At 37.8% G+C, this 20549-nt stretch overlaps 1 protein-coding gene across 4 annotated transcripts; it reads right to left on the bottom strand.

Moving 5' to 3' along the window:
- Positions 1–149: 149 nt before the first annotated feature.
- Positions 150–20439, bottom strand: LOC107218665 (thymosin beta). Of its 4 annotated transcripts, XM_015656611.2 has the most exons (7): positions 20282–20439; positions 3492–3650; positions 3208–3321; positions 2443–2556; positions 1891–2004; positions 1221–1334; positions 150–936 (listed from the first exon to the last, which is right to left on the bottom strand). In XM_015656611.2, exons 2-7 carry the CDS (start codon positions 3628–3630, stop codon positions 908–910), a joined length of 624 nt encoding a protein of 207 aa, XP_015512097.1. In that variant the 5' UTR covers positions 3631–3650; positions 20282–20439; the 3' UTR covers positions 150–907. The 4 variants fall into 4 exon arrangements, with proteins under 4 accessions (XP_015512097.1, XP_015512099.1, XP_015512098.1 ...); XM_015656613.2 differs by lacking the exon at positions 1891–2004; XM_015656612.2 differs by lacking the exon at positions 3208–3321.
- Positions 20440–20549: the final 110 nt, after the last annotated feature.

Genomic DNA, 20549 nt, shown 5'->3' with positions numbered 1-20549 from the left:
GTGACAGCTTTTATCTCGCTATCAAATGGAATATATCAATAAAATATCGGCTCTTGCCTGGACGTATTAAAACGATCACCCGGAAAATATATAGATGTAAGAGGCACTGTAGGAAATTGATACAAAGTAAATGCGACTAAAACCAAATGTTTATACAAATTATTATTTTTTTTTTATTTATTGTATTCATTTTATTGGTATGACAATGCAATATGTACGAATATTAAAAAGTACAATAGCCCGTTATATAAAATATGATCTTTACACAAATATACTGACCAGTACCTCTGAAAAAGTTGCACATTATATTTATGTATAAACACATGCAACACCGGTAATAATTTTTCTGCTTCAAAAACCATACATTTTTATTATATATTTGTGTACGAGTATAGCGCATTTGAAAATAAAACATCCCTCTATAAATTTAATAAGCTATAAAAAGCATAATTACTGTATTATTCTCTGATCGTAAAATTATGAGACTCAATACAGTTCTTTTCTTTCTCATTTTTGCAAGCCATTTACTGATATTAGTAAATGGCTGAAAACGCTTTTGGCGACATGACATTTGTATGAATGTTTATAATATGCGTATCGTTTTAAACGTGGTCTGATTTTTCTTCTTACATTTATATCCCGTAGACGCAGTTTAAAATTCTTGTCTTCAATTTTATATCTGATGGTAGAATATCAAGTTTTTAGGTTTTATTAATTTTTTAGCAAACACTTGTTTCAGGATATAAAGCTCGCTAAATTTATGCAACTATAAATATTTAATATGAGATTATATTATCACGGTAGTCATATGATAGTAGGTATATTAATAATAGTTACGAAATGTTAGGGTATAGAGAATGAAGAAATGATGGGTGGCTGCATGTTGTTTAAGTACTTCCGACGCTGTTTAGGCAGCTACTTTTTCGGCATCGATCGCTGAAACATCGAAAAAAATTTTCATCATTCAACATATGGAAAGTAGTATTCTATCTTCTCAGTATATTTTTCAATTTCGACATCTTGTTGAATGTACAATCTAATCGAATACTTAAAAATTATTCGAATTAAAGTTATTTTGTTCATTGAACGGCGACGGTGCTTCAATTTCTATATTGTAAACTGGCTAAGAATATTGTACTGTGTGCTGATATCGCTCACGAGTGACTATTTGAATAATTCTTCCCTAGAAATTCCGTAGTTTCAATATTCACTAAGTTTACCTTCTTTGGTAGGCAAAGGATTTTTCTCAAGGGTTTCTGCATGCTTCAGTTTTGCCGGGTCAAAGTTTTCAATTCCAGAAATAAGTTGTTGCTTTCCCTTTTCCTCCTGTATGGCTGTAAAATATTAAATAAATTATTAGCAATTGCAGAATATACTATGTATTCACAATTTCATCACCACTGGTTTCTTATACATGAGGTACGTCTTTATGGTATATAAGAAGACAGGATTAAAAATCTTCAGTATGGATCTTCATCAGGAGTAAAAATATTCATACATGGAAAGCATTTCTTAAGACAGTAAATATGTAAATTCACGTTTTTCATTATGTCAGTAGAAATACCAATCACTTATTTGATCAGTTAACATATATGTATCATTCCTACAGCATTGCTATTTGCAATAATTTGAATACAAAATTATGACTGTATACTGAATGTTCGTTTCTATTGTCATCTGTAAAGGTAATAGACGTGTGTGATATTTCGTATAATTTTTCCTCCACAGAAAGAAACCTCCTGACTTTATATATGAAAGAAATAAAATGAATTCAAAATTTTGTTCATTGAGGTTGGTCTTCATGCATTATTCAATTTTAAGCAATAGTACGAATATTGCAAAAAAATATCATGCAAACAAATTGATACAATTGGTAAAGCGAAAACCTACCTTGAGGGTCGGGTAAAAGGTTTTTTTCAAGGGTCTCAGCATGTCGCATAGCTGCTTTGTTGAAGCTTTCGACGCCATTCAGCAAATTCTGATGCTGTTTCTCGGCTTTTACGGCTATAATATTAATAAGGGAAAATATAAAACATGCTCATGCAAAAAATGGGTGAATACTAAAAATTTTACTTTTCAACATTCAGTAGAGCTTGAAAGTACAATTAGAAACGACACTTACTGTACTGTACTGTAATGTTTTTGAGTCTCATACTTGCGGTATACGTAAAAGATCATACAATTACAACAATGTATACTGTTTTTTGAGGTAAAATAAATGGAGCAAAAAGTATTTGAAGTATGGGCAAATCCCAAATGGTGAAATACGAAAGAAAATTTCAAAAAGAAAGCTGTTTAATTGACAGAAATTCAAATTTCGAGTTTTACATAAGCATAGCGGATCACAGTTACATATAAAACCGATAAGAAAAGCTGAAGAATTTTATAAAACATTTAAAACAAGCAGCACTATAAAAGCAACTTGTCTATCATGCTACGTACCATCTTTGTCCGGAAGGTGATATTTCTCCTGGGTTTCCGTGTGCTTTAGTACGGCCGGGTCGAATGCTTCAATACCAGCAATCAAAGTCTGTTGCGTTTTCTCGGCAGCTACATCTGTAAACAAAAGAATTCAATTTTAACCTATCTGACTGATTTCAAATACGATTGAAAACCAAAGCTAATGCTGTTATGCAATTGCTTTTCGAAGAAAACAGCACTCGTCAACAGTTTCTAAGTGTGTCTGGTTAAAGTGGTAAAAGTTGCACGAAACAGCTTTTCAACACTGTTAATATTTACCTACGTAACACTGACAAATTACCAAAAAGAAATTAAAATTATCCTCTCCACATGGGTGTCCAGCATCATATCATGGTATATTAAGAAGGAATTGCGATGCACATAAAATTATAATAAATTTAGAATTATGCGCTGCAATTAATAACGTTTTGCTTTATCGTTGTTTCAGTTTCACTTTCGAATAAGGTCATTATATTACTTTCAAGGAAAATTCAGATCACATGTTACAATGCTCTGAGAAAAAGTTCTCTCAATGTATATGGATTTTATTAAGATAAGTAACAAACGAAAAAGTGACACATTTTTTTTTAGTTGTTAATGAAATCTCTCACACTAGTTTATACGTGCATAAAACTTGCTAACTGTATGGTAAATTTAGCCTACCACATATCGCACATCAACAAAATGATTCAGTTGGTAAGGATTGTTAATGGGATGGATCAAGGATCTTTAGGTAGGGATTGATACCTTGGGCGTTAGGCAAAACAATCTTCTCTACGGTGTCGATATGCTTCAAACGATCTGTTTTAAAGTTCTCCACTCCATGGATAAGCTCGCAGTGCTGTTTCTCCTGCCTCACGTCTGTATTATCATTTTATTTATTATAACAGTATTTAACAATAATTCAGTTGGTATAGATAAATTTTACCAGCACTTTGGTAGTTCGAGAAAAATTATTTGTGGGGCGTTTATTTCTTAATCCAGCAATATATAAAGACCGTTTACAATTTTTTAGATTAAAAAAAACGTACCTTCAGCTGAAGGCAAAACATTCTTCTCAGCAGTTGCAGCTTTCTTCATACAGCCATGGTTGAAGCCCTCCAGTTCGCTTTTAAGGTCTAATGCAACCTTAGGAAGATCCTTCAGGGATGGGCTTACGGGATCTGACATTCTGCTCTGTACTTATAAATCTGTGAACAGAAATAAAATCGATCAATTCTCCTGCGAATTGCACAGGGAGTACACGATTATTTATAATAGAAAGTTGCGCAGTTCAGAATTCAAAACGAACTAATTAATGCACTGATAATCAGGTCTGTTAAGTGGGCAATTATAAGCTGTTCCTGAGCTTGACACTACAAATACACGAATTGGCATAAACATTTGTGACTGTTTGTTATTATAAAAGAGCACGGCTTTCACGAGTTACCATTACACGAGCGATTGTGATTTTGAGACAACAGTATGTATACAAAACACCGATACTCAAAATTTGAGAAAAAAATTAAAAATTAAAATGTCACAAAATAAAATTTAAGCGACAGCACCATACAAGTACAAGGCCTACTGCGCTCCAGTAGAAGAGAATAAAATTCCAATAACAATGCAGCTTTGGAACAATTTGAATTCAGTCGATTATCAGCTTGTTCCTTCTTTACCCGCAGACTTGTCCATTCTTTAGTATTTACAAATTCTAACAGACTCAAAGTCTAACAGAAGTATTTGCCTATACAGTAGATGAAGTATGTATATTTTTAACAAAAAGAACACAGGGACAACAGTGTAACAATATGCGTAATAAAAACAGACTGCTGATTGTGCAAATTCCAAAGACATTCTGAAGCTACTGGTACTCAGCAGGTTTACTTACAATCGTCGACCAATGCATTAAAAAATACTGCGGAATGTAACTTGAAATATTAATTATTTCACCTTTACGCTACAGCATATCAAAAACAACATGGTCTTTATGAGAAAGCCATGTTCACGCACATATTGCAGGGTTGAGTAAAATTTTCTCTCGGAAAGTTATTCAAGGTGCGGTTAAGATTTTAAAAATAATAATTGGACACGTATGATGATAATGTTAGTTTTTTATTCCAATTTATCCGAAACGTTTCAGGCGGTATTACATGTTATAAATTCGATATTAGTATATCTCCGACACGATTGTTATCTACAAGATACATCTCTTTTGGTTTACCGTTTTTTATGTATTGAAATGGACGCAGGTATTCCGATGGACTATTCTAATCACATAAATTGTACCCTGTTGCATGAAAAATCGAACAAGGAGCATCAGCATAAAAGTTGATGACGTTAAGGATTCGGAGGATGGTGGTGTGGGCGGAGAAGAAACAACGGATTTCACAAGAAGGTCTATGACCTGATATCGTTTGGTGAATCGTTGTTTGTTTAATTCACGCTATTTAAACAACAGGTATACCTATAGTATACAACGATTTTGCAGCCCCAATATTATAACTCTATTATACGTCTACCACCTAAATCGCAATTCTCCGTCAAACAATAAAGTGTCCAATACACATTGAAACGTCTATTGCCGCATACACATAATAGAAAGGGGAAATAATAAATAACCGTGGAACAAATTGCGAATAGTCAAAGTTTCAACAATTACATCGCCGTGACTGCATCAAATTGGTATTATAGTAAACGGATGCAGGCAATCCAGTTTAACTGATCGTTATCGGTATTTGTAAGAGATATATCGATGGGCCGTGACAGTCAACGGAAATGGAATTTGCTGCTTCCGGTACGTCGACAGAATCCCAGTCCTTCGTAGATGGTCGTTAAATGTATTATACATACAGGTATACATCGTACATACAATAACGAAGCAGTGACCAGCTGATGCATCACGCGCAGTCAGCAATACAAGTCCTCGGAAGCCGCACTCTTGGTTTTAAAATACCTCAATACGTGCCCAACAATACAGGGATTGCCGTCTGCATCTCAATGCCCTTGTCGCTTCGTCTTGAGAGAAGAATCGCGTCGTTAACTCGGTGCAATTCGTCGTTTACACCGCAGTTCATGAAGTGGACGATACTTCGCTCGGTACGATGTACGAATTGCCGTCGGTGAATCATTTTGATAATAGCATATTTCACGTTATTTTTTTTTTTTTTTTTATTAAACCTAATATTCAACCATCATGGTTTGATACATCAGAATACCCTAACTCGAATATAGATCTACGAGTTTTCGAAGTCTGTTTGTTCTTCGTGCAAGTCGCCCGCACCGGATGGAAAGGAAAATAAAATAAATGGTGTCTGAACTGACATTGCAATAGGGCAGGTGAAATAGAATGTCGGAAGATCATCTAAGCCATATGCTGATGTACAAGCATCGCATCGATTATACACAATTGGTTGTACAGATGGTTGAAAATTTCAAAATTATTAAAGGGAATTCACGAAGTTTTCCAAAGTTCAAATGTTATTCACTATTTCGATTTTATACGTCGAAATCGTGCTAGGTCAATGAAAGTTAAACAAATTAATCTCATTTTTATTTTGAACACCTGTCTAAAATTTGGAGCGATTTTCTGAATCATAACGGATTTATTTTACTTATAATTTTTTGTGATTTTACGTTGATTCTTGCGGGAAACTGTCAGACTCAAAGTAAAATAATATAAAGTTAAAAGTGAAATAAATTTGGTACGGTTTTGGGTAGTCTTTTTCAAATTTCACACATGTGTTTAAAATAAAAGTGACAACGAATTGTTTAATTTTCATTGACCGAGCACGATTTCGACCCAAATACGCCTGTACATTCTTAATTTCGACGACTCACAATCAGATCAACCTTAGCGAAGTTCGTTCACGATCCAGCAAGGAATGGTTAGAGAGGATGAAGAAGTAGAATTGGAAAAAGAAGGAGAAGAAGAAGAAGGAGAAGAAGAAGAACGTCGTCGTTGCAGTAACTAGGAGGCGGGTTGAAAAAGGGGAAAAGGAGGAGAGTAAGGAATGAGGAGAGGCGGGGAAAAAAGCGGGCTGCATTCCACGTGGGTGAAGTCACTATATAAGCGATGCAGAACCGATCTCTGTGTATCGCTTATACAGTATAGATATACGAATGCTGCACCAAGTTGCAGTTAACATATTATATATTACTATACACGCATGCCTATATTATCAGATCTGATCGTGAATGCGTAGTAGAAATACATAATTACATGTATATGACTGCAGCTTGCACAACCGATTATACAAACTATAATTATGTATTCTCTTAAAGCACAGTTTAAGCTTTCCTCTTCGTTCAGATTTTTTTATCTAGTCCGCATCGAGAAACAGTAGGATAATAGGTGTTTTTCATTTGCTCCTAGGGAGTTATTATATTCACTTCTTTCTCGTTTATAAGAGTAATGAACTAACGTTAATATTCTGTTTATCAAATTTTGATAATTCCACATTCATGTAATATATTATGGATATAATTAATTGGCTGCAATCACATCCGTTATATTCGAATGATCTATATAATACACATTTTCATTATTTTGTTTTGCTCATCATTGATATTAAGATCATTATCCAATACATGATACAACATTAAAAAATCGGTACGAAAATTTCTCGAATGAGAGCATTTTTATTATACGCTCAGGAAATGTCGAAACACGAACCAGATATCGCTGGCCAAGCCAACTTCCCGTTTACCCGTTATTATACGTGAGGCTGATACGTGTATCATTTGTGCATTCTGCTGTCGCGTTATCTGCAACGTTTCAGCACTGTTTTAATATTCGTGTCGTGTCAAAATCGTGGGCATCGACAATTTTACGAATCTCTTGTGTAAAAGATAAAGATAAAAGAGATATTTGATATCTGATTTCAACCGACGAGTATTCCCATGCAACATATCAGCGTTATTGCAAACTTGAATGTAAAAGCGCGACGGCCGGCTTTCGAACATGTGTTTCGTCCATCCGGTTGTAAGTTTCACGGTCAAGGGCAGGGGCGCGACTCGATATTCATAGGCGAGTGTCACGTGACGGGTTTATAAATAGCCCAACATATCCCTGTGTATGCACACACACATACACGCATGGCATGTGTACCAAGATCAGCCGCACTCACGTCCTTGTTAAAACAAACTCGAAGGTATACACGGATCATCGGGTATCGTGTAGCAGATCCGGAGAGAAAGAGAGAGTTGGAGAATTCGAGATTTGGATGCACTGTGCATTGAATTACATTATTAGCACTTGCACGAGTAAAAGATAAATTAAACATGCAAATAACTGTAAATAACTTTTTTTCAAAAACGATAAGTCCGATTGATTAATTCGAATGCCCGCGCGAACAAGTTCTAACCGTTCTAACATAGGTAACGGTTTGAAAAAAAAACAAATGCCAATACCGCGGCCATATTTGGTGACTATTCAACGCTGTTTTTCTCGCTCTCTTTTACCTACACAACCGCACGTGTACAATACGTAGTTACATCGGAATTTATGACGAGACGGACGACGAATAATAGAAAAAAAAATCGTTTTTTTCTCTCTTCTATCTGTTGTGGTTGGACGTACAACGATTTGGGCGATTGTCATCAATCATACAATCGATTCGAACGCGAATGATTGGAGCATGTTTCGACACACTTTCGCAAACTTTTCAGTTATGCATTGGAGGGCGATATTTCACAGCATACATAAACCACTTCGATCCCTTAAGAGGATTCTATATAGTCAATCTTTACGGACCGAGTGAAATATCACTTATTTTGACTTATTACCTAAGCTTACGCATAACTAAGGCAAAAAAGCTACAGCCAGCGCCATTCTACATACAATTTCGCATACGAATATCCGAAAAAAGTTTTCTTTTAAAAGTATTCCTGTAATTCAATTATCATTTATCGCAGGTATACATTTCCTGGTGTCATTCTCGGATGAAGTAAAAAAGTTTGTAGACGTTCCCGTTCGGCATTGCATGTAGAAACAGCGGCGTAGGGAATAGTAAAAATAATTGATATTTCACTCGGTCGGTAAAGACTGACTACAGCAAACTCTTACATCCCATGGCTGTTCCATATCCTTTATACCTAGAAGTGAGATGACGCAGGATGACGGACAGCAGATACGAAGCACAGTTATAAATTACGTACGACTGTGTGCATACGTGCGTGTGTGTGTGTGTGTTTGTGTGTGTGTGTGGGTGCGCAGGGTATAGGACGCGTTAGTCAATCGTCACAAGCAGCAGGAGCAGTACGCAGTACATTATACGCAACGAGCAAGGCTGTTGTCCTTATAAGGATCGAATCATATGCCCTTCTAGGGAGTTCTGGATTCGAAAGGTGGCAAATAACGCAATCATCAGACTCGGGACTCGAAAGCACTTGGATAAAACGCGGGAGACTCGCGCGGGCATTAAAACTGTATATACCTACAGGATTATAATGTAGTCAACGCTGTGTAATATGAGCTCTTCCTTATCGGGAATTCTGGCTCAAGGAAATCCACCCGAAATTTATACGTATTGTATTTTGCAAACACTAGCATGCAAACAGATTTTTCAAAACGCCGCCGCGCCGTTACATTTCAAACTTGTAAAACCTGTTTCAAGATTAGAAAATTTAAAGCTCCGTTTTTCGCCATTTCCGCCTCGGTCTCCTTGTAGCCTAATATTGTAAAACTCAGACGGCGTATTATACAAGATCCAAGTTATGGCAGAAAAAAAAAAATATATAAATGACTATTTTTCCAATAAAAATGTTATAACCGTTTACAGGTAATATTACCTGTCTTTTTCCAACATTTTAAGAGAGTTAAATGTAATCTGCAGGAGATTCTTCATTTCTCGTAAAAACTGCGATCACACAATCTGCTGCAATCCCCCCCCTCCCATACATAATATCTTGGGTTTCTTTTTCTTTCCACGGAATTGGTTCACCGCAATTATAACGTACACGGTGGTGTTACTCCGTCAAGTTATTACAAACGACCGACAAAATGTGGAAAGTATACTTCCGGGACAAGTGCGGTCGTGATTTTTATCGGTTTGAACTTTCTACAAAATACTGTAATATCGTTGCCTGCTACCCTACGATATGTGTCTTACGCGAGTACGTCTCGTATTAGAAAACGCGATTTATAGTTCAAAGAGCTTACAGGCATTGCAGTGAAGAGAATCAGGCGACATATAGAGAAGTTTGAGCAAACTTGACCAGCTACGAGTGCAGTGAAAGGCGACGTCAAGATTTGCCTTCTGGGATATCCTCGATTCCTCCACTGCATAACTATAAAAGAATCGGCGACTAGACGGCATGGTGAAGAATATTTGGCGATGATTGATAATCCAGGGTGATTCATCGTTTCAGATGCGGGGAGAGTGGAAATTATTTTAGCCAATAAGCTTATTCATCGGCACTGTTATAGTAATACCGACATATATACCGCGTATCATAAATCCCTCATCCTCAATTAAAACCGCCTCGAAACCCGCGTACATCGGTAATCATTATACCAATTAAGTAATTGTTTCAAATGAATTCTGAATACCTACTAAGTACGTAAATATATGGTTAATTTACGTAACATGTATCCCACTATCCCAATTCTTTTTCTCGTATCTTACATCAACATTTCATGTAAATGAGTAGGCATACTCAACATATAGCGTGTAGCACAGTTACATATTATAGCTTGAAAAGTTTGAATCAGCATGAAAGTATGTACCTACGATATACGAGTTAAACAACATTCATGCAAGTATATATGGAGATGCCTATTATGTACTTTATAGGCTAGGATATATTCAAATAACAAATACACGTAGAGTCGATCATGAGTCACGATAATTAACCCCAAGCCACGTATAACACGACGAACCGCTATTTTGCAGCTGTACGAAATTTCGTTACTGAATAACTTTACAATTTTTGCTTGGTAAAACGCATATCTATATATTCCGCAGATATTTTAACATATGTATAGAGGTGGTTAGTTAGGTTTGTATTTCAAGCATTTGATACCAGAAGCATATATCTGTTATAGATTTTTCAATTCTTCTTTTTTTTTTCACAAAAAACCATTTCTGCGCCAGCTTGAAAAGAAATGTAACGTTCGCGTGTCATTTAAATGGCAAAACGATGTCTAGCATAGTTGATGTCGACTGGCGTCTGTGAATTGTTTTTCCGCAGTCTGGATCTTGAGAGGTTTTTATCTCAGGCTTCAAGTAAGGGACTTGAAACCTTCTAGAAAGTATTACCCCTAAACAGCCCCATAATGTATACGTGTTCTCGCATTCCAAAACCCAACTATAGACCGTGTAACCGAAATATTGTCCCTGCAGTAGCTGCACGATGAGCAACTGGAACTTTTCTCAACCTTTCAAGTACGGACCTAAAATACCACGTGTGTGTTTTTGTATGTAATGATGGAACTAACATCATTTTATAAAAAATCCCGTTTGCATAGTCAACGGTTTTAAACCACGAAAGGAATCTCAGAATTTATTCAGCTATCCGGAATGTGATACAGCTGAAAAATATCACAATTTTTCAAATATAGCTTGTCTTGCACCTTCCAACCGAATAAAAATGTGTGCCTTATTTTTTCGACGTAGCCAGCCTCGCAGGACGGAGGAAGAGGATTTATTTCGAGCCTTTTACAGTTTGTGAATTTAAATATCGCAATGCCGGATCTCACGGTTCGCGATTAGCGGTACACAGCGAACTCGTATAATAACGATTATAATACATACGTATATGTTACATTCACAAGGCAGATTTTGTACCCTGACAGTAGTCTTGGCATATACGTATAACACAGACAGTACACACTTGAAGATGATGATTTCAAGGTGGAGATAAACAACGAACATCAATTATCTGCCAACAAACTTGAACGTGTCTTCTACCGAGTTTGGAACAGAGCCTCTCTGTGCACGAGCTGTCTAATCACTGGCCGTTAATTAGCGCGAAAAATCTCGTAATTAATAAATAGCAACCTTACGTTATTATACATCATTAGAGTAGGTACCTACGTATACGAACAGTTGGGAGACGATGCAGAGGAATTATTCGCGCGCAATGTACTCACAATTAGAGACGGACGGATGAACGGGCGGGCAGCTGGACGCTGATCTACACAACCATTCGCACAAATCCATGCACATGCCTCGAAACGCACACGCGAAAATCCGCGTGCCGTGTACCACTCGAAGCGCGTTGCGAGCCCGGTGCGACCGTGACGGGTAACGAACCCTGTACCCCCTTTTGCAGTGGCGTATTGTCGTCATTTCTCGATATCCCCAAGGAGCGAATACGAAATCACTTTCGACGAAGATATTTGCAAAGCAGAAACAGGAGCTTTTTTCTTTATACGATATGTAATTTAGGATAACACTTGTCGCTGTTGATGCCGCTGTAAAACTGTGACCGATTTGACAATTATGAAAATGAAATTCGATCGACGTTTACAGAACATATTTATGAAAATGTGTTTGGACGCCATTCAAGAGCTTAAAAATTCACCGTAATTAATGAGTCGCCTTGTATTTTTGTATTCTTGTACTAGAGAAAGATGTTGAAAATTCGAAACGCGAAACAACGTATAATAAATAATGCGTATATGCTGCATTAACATGCATATATTACGTAGATAACAATACCGCAGATCATGAGAATCGCAATAAAGAAATATTGTACCTATATAGCTTCTGTGCAACGCATCAAGTATCAAGTTGTACGTGCATGCAGGACGTGAGAAAAAAGAACATTAATCGTAAGTGGTAATATTCCGTAGAAATGACTCGAGTTAACTGCTCACGCGTCAAGAATTCAAAGTGCAGCTTGGGTGAAAAAAAAATGATATTTACAATACATGTGTAAAAAATATTCTATTTATAATATTCATCGGCACGAATATCATTCTATAATTTGCAAAATTTGTACAAATTACGATAATCGGACGATTGAAATTACGCAATATAGCAATTCTAACAAACTTATTGTTTCAAATGTAGTCGCGTTAAGTTATACATTTTGAGATGAAGTAATGTTTTTTTTTTTTTTTTTTTAAACAACGGAATCCTGCGCTAAAATTTTTTTCTTCTTTATCTTTACTCGTAATGTCATTCCTTTGTTTGAAGAAACAAATGGATGATATTATACATATAATTTCAAGTGATACTTTGAGTCGTATGAAAATTGCCGTATACAAGTTTATGTATTGCATGTATAAATAGTAATAGAACATGTGGTAACTGTGGGGCTTACAGCTTCCTCGAAGCTTGAGGACTATATAAATTATGTTATTATGTCTATAGTACATTAGGTAGATATATAACAAATGTACGTCGTAAAAAGAATGACGCATCCGACGATCGCACACTTGCATAAATGTATATGTATCACGCATTTCTTATCAACACGGTGCAGCAGTTTAACGCAGTGCGTTCAACAGAAGCAGTAATTAATTATATGGCACGCACATAGATAAATAACGTGAATAATATCGATAAATTTGATGTATCGGTTAAGCAGACGATTCCATACATGTGTCGCTAATTATACGCTGTCGTAGAAATATGCCCATTAGTGTGTATTATAGGTATAGGTATGGCTAATATAAGGCCGTATACACAACAGAATCCATCGAGGCTGACGTGGCTCTCGGATCCATGGCAGCAACAGCTTTGCCGACTTTCCACATCTCTACGCCAGTGTCTTTAAAACTCTTTCTAAAGTAACTTTACCGGTCAAGTATTGCGGCGATGGCAACCATGTTGTGGTGCGCATCGCATCGCGGCTACTTATTTCTCGTTTATTATATTTAAATGTAAAATATAATATGATATAAAGATGTCTGTGATTTATAAAATTTTCCCTGAAATTTCCCCGTCTTTTTATTTTTCATTATACCCTTCGATATTTGCATGTTTTACGCAAAGATGATTCATGGACCTTCGAATGATTGAAAATCACGTTTCTAATCTGGCACGACGATACGAATATCTACCCGGAGTATTTAAGACGTTGTAAGGCGCGTTGCTGCGCTCGTCGTTAGTCTCTACAGTTGCAACATTCCTTCGATCATAATATAGATTCCAAGAGTAATGTTTTACGCTGTAACTATGCCAGGTTGATCGGAGGTCGATGACACCGCGAGCTAAACTTGGCGGATCCTCTAATTGGTAATCCTGCGTCTAGATCGGCGGCTACAATCGTGAAAACAGACTTCCATGCATGGCTTGCTGTATAACTGCAGCTGTTAGATGGAGAATAATGGCCCTGCAGCAGAGTTCTAGACAGTTCTACGCGTGATTATGACAAAGAAAAAGAAAGGAAATAAAAACAACCGATACAAAAAATATGTAACATTATATCTAATTCAAAGCGAATGTTTGAATTGTATAGCCTTCCGGGTTTTAAGAATTAATTAATTGGTAGAACAAATTTATACCCATAGAAAGAAGAAGAATTCTTAAAATGCGATGAACTTTTAATTCAACGAAATCGATTTACTTTTACAGGTAAATAGTTCGATTACTTTAATTATGAAAGAAGCGTATTATATGTACATATATATATATATATATATATACATCTAATTTGAACCAACGTTGTCAAGGAAATTTGTCAAAATTTCAAGAAATTACTTGCACAGTTAATTAATATATTTAATTAGTAAGTAAGATAAATGAAAGAAATGTCATTGAATCAATGGAAGATGTTTTAAAGCGAATTGTTTCATTGCATAAAATATTGCCGGTCTAAGAAACGAACAATTCTTCTCATCGTACATACTTATAGGGTATTACACCGGGCATTGGTTAGCTGGTAAAACGCGCGGCGTCGCGTTGGCGCCGGCAAGGAACGCGTTCGACTTCGCCGAAGGCGAACGGCCCAGACGAACGAACCGGAGGTCGTGAAAAACGAGAGAAGGAGGAAAGGAACGAGAAGAATCGGCAAAGAAAGAGAAAAAAATATCAACGTTTCTATAGACCGGACAAAATATTCCCTCGTGTTGATAGAGTTTCACAGCACAAGTTATAATTTTTATCCAATTTTTAGACAACTTTTTTTTCCTCTCTTCTCGTCATTCCACCTACCTGTTTTATCGAAATGCGCAGTAGGTATAATGTGATTGAAATAAAGTTATTTACGACGAGTAAAGTTTTTCACTTTCTTTTTGCGATTCAGCTGCACGCATTTGTTTGTCTGTTATTTTTGCAATTGCGGGGAAAAATTGTCCGATGCATATGCTTCGATATTTTCCACGGAAGTGATTCAGACGTTTGTCGTACGCCCGAGCTCGAGGAGGAAAAAGAAGCCTGCGATTCAGCTCTTGCTACGGTTAAATTTGCTAATTGATTAATTCCTGCTGTGTAAATCAACCGTTTCAAATGGGGGATGGAATAAACTCCATCACGTCTTACTTGTACGGTTAAAATTAAAATTACGTAGAGAATTCTGAAACCCATGAAAATTTGTCAATTAGACATTAATTGAATCGATTAAATTTTGGGCATAGATGATTTTTTTGTCAGTGGTTGCGAATACTTATGAAATTCCTTTCAAAATGATATCGACTCGTTCATTTGCTGTGATTATTTTCATTTGCCAATTTGAACGGACTGTAAAGGAATCTGAATGTGAAATAAATAGAACGTGGGGAGATCGGAGTTGATTCCCGCAACTGGAAACAGAACACTATATACTTTCCGTTATAATGAACGAGAATTAATATGTTTATAAATACGTCAGTCGTGTATAAAGACGGGCAGACAGAGAGTCGACACTGTTATGAACAGCTTAATACGATTTTCTCAATAATCCGTGACACAGTCCAAATAGTAGTGAACACGCACTACTGTAAGTGGATACACGTCAGTATTGTTACATGCTGTACAAGTTGTATACTGTATAATACAATATGCATCGTGCGCAAAGTATGTCTATAACTATATAATACACAAGGCTCGCAGATAAGCGAGAACAAGTGTAAATAAAAAAACAGTAGGCGATAACGACTTGAATGGACAAGGTGAGGCGGAAGTGAGCCGAATTTTTGTATACCTGTTTGTATTTCATTTTTTACCGTTTTTATTTTTCTTTAAAACATCTAAACTAAACACGAAGAACAGCTGCCTTCATTCAACAACACGCAAGTGGAGTTATCCGTTCAGAGTTTGCGGGTTTATTTATTTATATCCTCTGACGGATGCGCAAGAAAGAACGAAAAAACCGCTGGAACTGTGATAATTTTTTTACCGAATGCGGAAATTTCACCCGACTACATTTTTTTCCTTATTTTATGTTAGCCTCCTGAGCAAGATTAAAATATTCTTTAATAAGAATGAAAATTTTGTTTACTCCCTTGTAGCATGTTGACAGTTAATATGAATCATGTTGTTGAACCAGAAAAATTTATTTGGTTTTCGAATGAATTTTACCTTAAACGAGGTGTGAGGCGAGTGAAAAAATGTACCTCTTTACTACAGCTAGCTTGAAAATCAACGCGCAAAACGGACATGATACGAGGTTCCTAAAGCACGCCGACGACAAGATATTATTCTAAACGAGATATACGTGTGTCCTGCAGCTTTTACGTGTTTATACAGCCTGAGAGGATTGCGTTATATACGTATTTAACATGCACTGTACAGTGAACATACTACACAGATGTGTACACAATTAACATCCACGGACGTGACTGTGCACGAGTAAATACGAGTATAAACAATCAAGTGTGCATGACTACGTACAGAACGTGGGAGAGAAACATACGGTAAGAAATATGCGTTTTTTGCCAAAGGTAAAATTTGTTTCTCGAAAAAGGGAATTACCGAAATTTAAAACACAGGTTTGCTTATATACAACATTGGAAAGAAAACGAACTTTGACATGAGTGAGTGTATTTGTGCACATTTGAAAATTAATATGTTGATCGAGATGAATTAATTTTCTTTTAATCAATTGGTAAGGTGCACAATCTTGGTTTATTATTTAATACCGACGTGTCTAAATGGAATTTACCGTACTAATTTCTTGGCACTAAAATATATCGTCGAGAAACTAATTCAAATCATTATTTGTAGAGAAAATACAGAACTCGCGTACGTCTGACAATATTCTGCATCAAAGTATTGATAATTGGACAAAACGTGCAATTCCCAAACACCTCTGCTAAATTCCAGAGAACCTGAGTCATACCCTAGCAGCCGCCACCGCTGCTATTGATAGGGGAAAAATAAACGAGAAAATCTGTCGCAGCACTTCGTACCGGTTGTTCGCAGCACTCTAGTTGCAGTCGCAATTTATTAATAAAATCATTAAAGGTCTAAACCGCTGAAGGACTCGCTTCATGCCGTTGAATAAGTTTCACTGATTGATCAGGCTTGATAAATCCATATATCGCACGACGTTCCTTCTCTGAGCTAAAATCACTTCAATTTTCAATATTTTTCTTCCGTTTGCAGCTGTTTATTTCCTTCTGTCTCTTTATTTCAGACAGTAGTTCAGGGGCGAGATCTTCTCGCTGCAGCCCCGAGAGAAAATGGGGTTGCAACGGTGACGCGATGGAAATCAATCGTTGACCGAGGGGGCGTAAATCAGATTTCCGCGCAAGGGCGAAAACAGCGGCGTCACTCCGTCTGATGTAGACGGTTTTATCGATTGAGGATAGAACGGAGCCTGCGGAACGGCCTCCGTTGTTATAGCTATTGGGTCGGCGATTCGGGGGTTGCCGAGATGCTCCCGGCTGTTCGACGTCCCCTGTACACATAGTAGCTATGCACGCGTTTCCCGGATTCACGGCCAGGCCGACCCTCGCTTTACGGTCAGGGTGAGCCTTCCACGAGACAAGAGCGCGACCTCAAGCCCCGTTTACAACCTTACAACCGTTCTGGTGCGCGCGAGTAGAGATGGACACGTGCCAAGAAAACGAAAAGTCCGAATTCAAATATTTTTTCGCACAACTTGGGCATTCCAACAGCAACTGCAAGGTCCTATTGTTTGGTTACATATCGATTCGGTCGTTGGTTGGAGGATCAATTCTGTTAATTGCGGTGAAAATTAATCTACCTTTTCGGCAATTAAATAACCAGCTCTATATTTAGAAAGTAGCTCAATGATACGTGAAGAACAGTTACAGCGGAGAGAAACTATCGCGTAATGAGGTAAAAGACAAAAGTATAGGGAAAAAAGTTTTCTGCGGCAGCTGCACTGTTTCATGCGGATGAATTCAGGCTGGTGTACCGTCCAGCGTTCCAACAATTGGCTACTCTGTTTGCGAAACTGTTACTTAATTTGGAACAGAAGATTTCAATTTGCCAATTTGTGGCTGGAAATCGGCGATTTCTGATTGCTCGAACGGGAATTTTAGAAGGTCTATTTTATACGATCTGCACCTTGTTAAAATTACTTTGTATTAAATTCCCGCAAAAAACAGAGGCACGTTTCAACGTTTGTATAAAACGATCAGGAAATACGAATTTGTAATTTTAACCTATTATTTTTTCATATACGATAATTCAATTATTGTTTCACATTCAAGAACAGTATTCATCAGGAATACGTACTAAGTGAGATTGACTTAGATTGAGTGGAACGGTTAAAACCACTTATCCAACTATACCACTTCCGTCTCAGGGTAATTTGCACTAACGTGAATATAGTTACAGTATAAATTTATAATAACTATACCCCCCACCCCTCCCTCCGCTTGAATTACGATAACGGTTCTCTTTGGCTAGTTTTGGCTGCTCTAAGAGTGTTTCTTGGCTTTTCGGTAGACCGTACGCCTGTCGTGCGGCAACTTGGCAAGCACCTCCGCGCATCCTTGAACACGCGAAAGGCGCGGTATGGAAGATACATACATACACAGGTTACACCATGTGAAGAAACGCAGGTAGGTAGGTTACATGCAACGTGTAACAGCGGAGAGCGCGATTAAAAGTTGAAAGACCCGGCGTACACAGCGAGCTGTAAAGGTGAACGGCACAAGACGGTAGACGGTGGAAGAAGGCTGAAAGCCCTCCTCGGCTAGACGTCCTCCTAATTCTGGTGAAAAATTGATTTCGGTATTTCTGGTGGGAACGGTAAGGGGGCGCGGGGCGTCGGACGACCGAGGAAGTCTATTTTGGGCGGCCATATTGTTGCTGTCCTTTTTTAAGCGGGCACTTGCAAGCCTTGGAGCCTTGGCCCAGGATTACTTTGGGGATGCGCTTCGCGTGTACGTCCAACATCTGCAGTCAAAACCACGCCCTGTCCCTTACCGAGAAGAACCGTCACCCCACCTCCCGCAGTTTCTCTCTCCGGAACGCCAGGAGCGCTATGCCCGCGACAAAAACGAGTCGTACACACAAATGCGTATTTTGACTCAACTCAAAGGAAACGAAAATAACGCAGTGATCAATGCATACCGCGTATGACGCGCCGCGTTACGCTCAGAATACTTGTACAAGTATATAGCCTTGTACAGTATAGAGCTCCGAAACTTTTTATTTTTTTCATTTTACAACTGACTTGCGAAGATAATCCAAGTAAGGAACCGTACACATTTCTATGAAGAACAAGATTTTCGTCGACGAGTTTCGGTTTAAAAAATTACCTGCCTATTGTACACCGGCGCATAATACATACTTTTGTAAAATGAATGAAAAAAATATATCTATGCAATGATCAGACGCCACTGCTTATAGTTTGCGCAAATTCGATAATACGTAATACGTATAATACAGTAATTTGTGACTCGAATGTTTCTAATTCGAAGTAAAGTTGAAAAATATATCATATATTTCGTTCGCCAAGTGTATTAATAAGTTGTCCGCTTGCCCACGCACTAAACGAGCACGAATACTTATATTTTATAGGTACAGAACCTAACAGATGTATCTGATTTTCGCATTGCATTACAGGGTATTTCAACGAAGTAATATTAAGTATAGAAATTTACGAAGTCATCTTAATTGGAGTAGTGAATTGGATTATCTTCATTTCAGTAATTGGTTATTCCAAGGAACAGTAAACAAAAGGAATAAGAACCAGCTGTTTAATTACGACCATATCCCAATCTTCGCTGGACAGAAAAACAGTTGGAAAAGTCCATTCGGACGAAATTCAGTCAGACCTGTTGCCGTGACTCGCGTGAATTTTCATTGTCATTTGTGTGTACATCTGTAGACGTTGCGTTCTCATCTACCGTCAAAATGATTCAAAGTTCCCTGTTACAGTGCATGATATATTTTGAATGCAAACTGCTAGCTATCAATGAATACACCACACCCCACTCAAACAGTCGTTCGAATATTCAAGTATGGACCGCACCCTTGAATCTTTGTTGCGACGGAAGCGCTGCTGCACAAGCCACGACGACTATGCAAGCAGGATATTCTCCGAAGTTTCGACATCGCGTCATAAAATGCCTCTCGAACATTTACAGCCGACATGAAACCGCGTTATAAATCCGCCTTAAACTTTTCCCAAAAAACAGCAACAGCCGTTATCATTATACTGGGCAAACCGTTTCTGTATGTTCCACAGATCCGTTAGAATCTGACTAATAAAACAAGCCGAGACTGCGACTCTGTTAACCAACCAGAGTCCATACTTTCTTTGTTCCAAGTCGTACGTCGCACGTCATAACAACAACGTGAGCAGAGTACTACACGTCCGAAAATTGAGAATTTAACTGACAGTCGGTGTATTTGATCACAAGTCACAAACACCGTTAGCGCAATCGTTGGAAATTGAGTAATGGAACAGGATCGTTAAGATTAAAAGTCATACAGCGGAAATATATACTGGTAGAAAAAAAAACAAAAACAAGTACGTGTCTACTGACCTGTCACTAAGGAAAGAGGGGCACTGTGTCTTAGCCGGGCTTTGAAGACGAACGCAGACTAGCGAAGACTGAGCGATCAAACGTTGGTTCCGTTCTACGTGCGCCGATATGCACCACGGAGTGAGGAGCCCCGCCAATGTCTCCCCACGGTATTTCCCTTTCCGTTGTCCCCCCCCTCCCATTCCAGAATGCTTCTCCGTCGTGTGACGCCATTTTGAGATGCCTCCCACCCCGTCACCCGGTGTTCCGTGACTCACCCTTGCAGTTT

The sequence above is a fragment of the Neodiprion lecontei genome, chromosome 4, assembly GCF_021901455.1.
Source record: "Neodiprion lecontei isolate iyNeoLeco1 chromosome 4, iyNeoLeco1.1, whole genome shotgun sequence".
In the NCBI taxonomy this organism is placed as follows: Eukaryota; Metazoa; Arthropoda; class Insecta; order Hymenoptera; family Diprionidae; genus Neodiprion; species Neodiprion lecontei.
The sequence above is the reverse complement of the archived record's forward strand: the minus strand, read 5'-3'. Positions and strand labels throughout refer to the sequence as shown.

Bases quoted from the DNA above. Each gene is read 5' to 3' on its own strand.
- LOC107218665 (XM_015656611.2), bottom strand. From the start codon at position 3,630: ATGTCAGATCCCGTAAGCCCATCCCTGAAGGATCTTCCTAAGGTTGCA. The intron at 3,322-3,491 runs GTACGTTTTTTT...ATGATAATACAG, and splicing joins TGTTTTGCCTTCAGCTGAAG to ACGTGAGGCAGGAGAAACAG. The intron at 2,005-2,442 runs GTACGTAGCATG...TTAATATTATAG, and splicing joins TCACCTTCCGGACAAAGATG to CCGTAAAAGCCGAGAAACAG.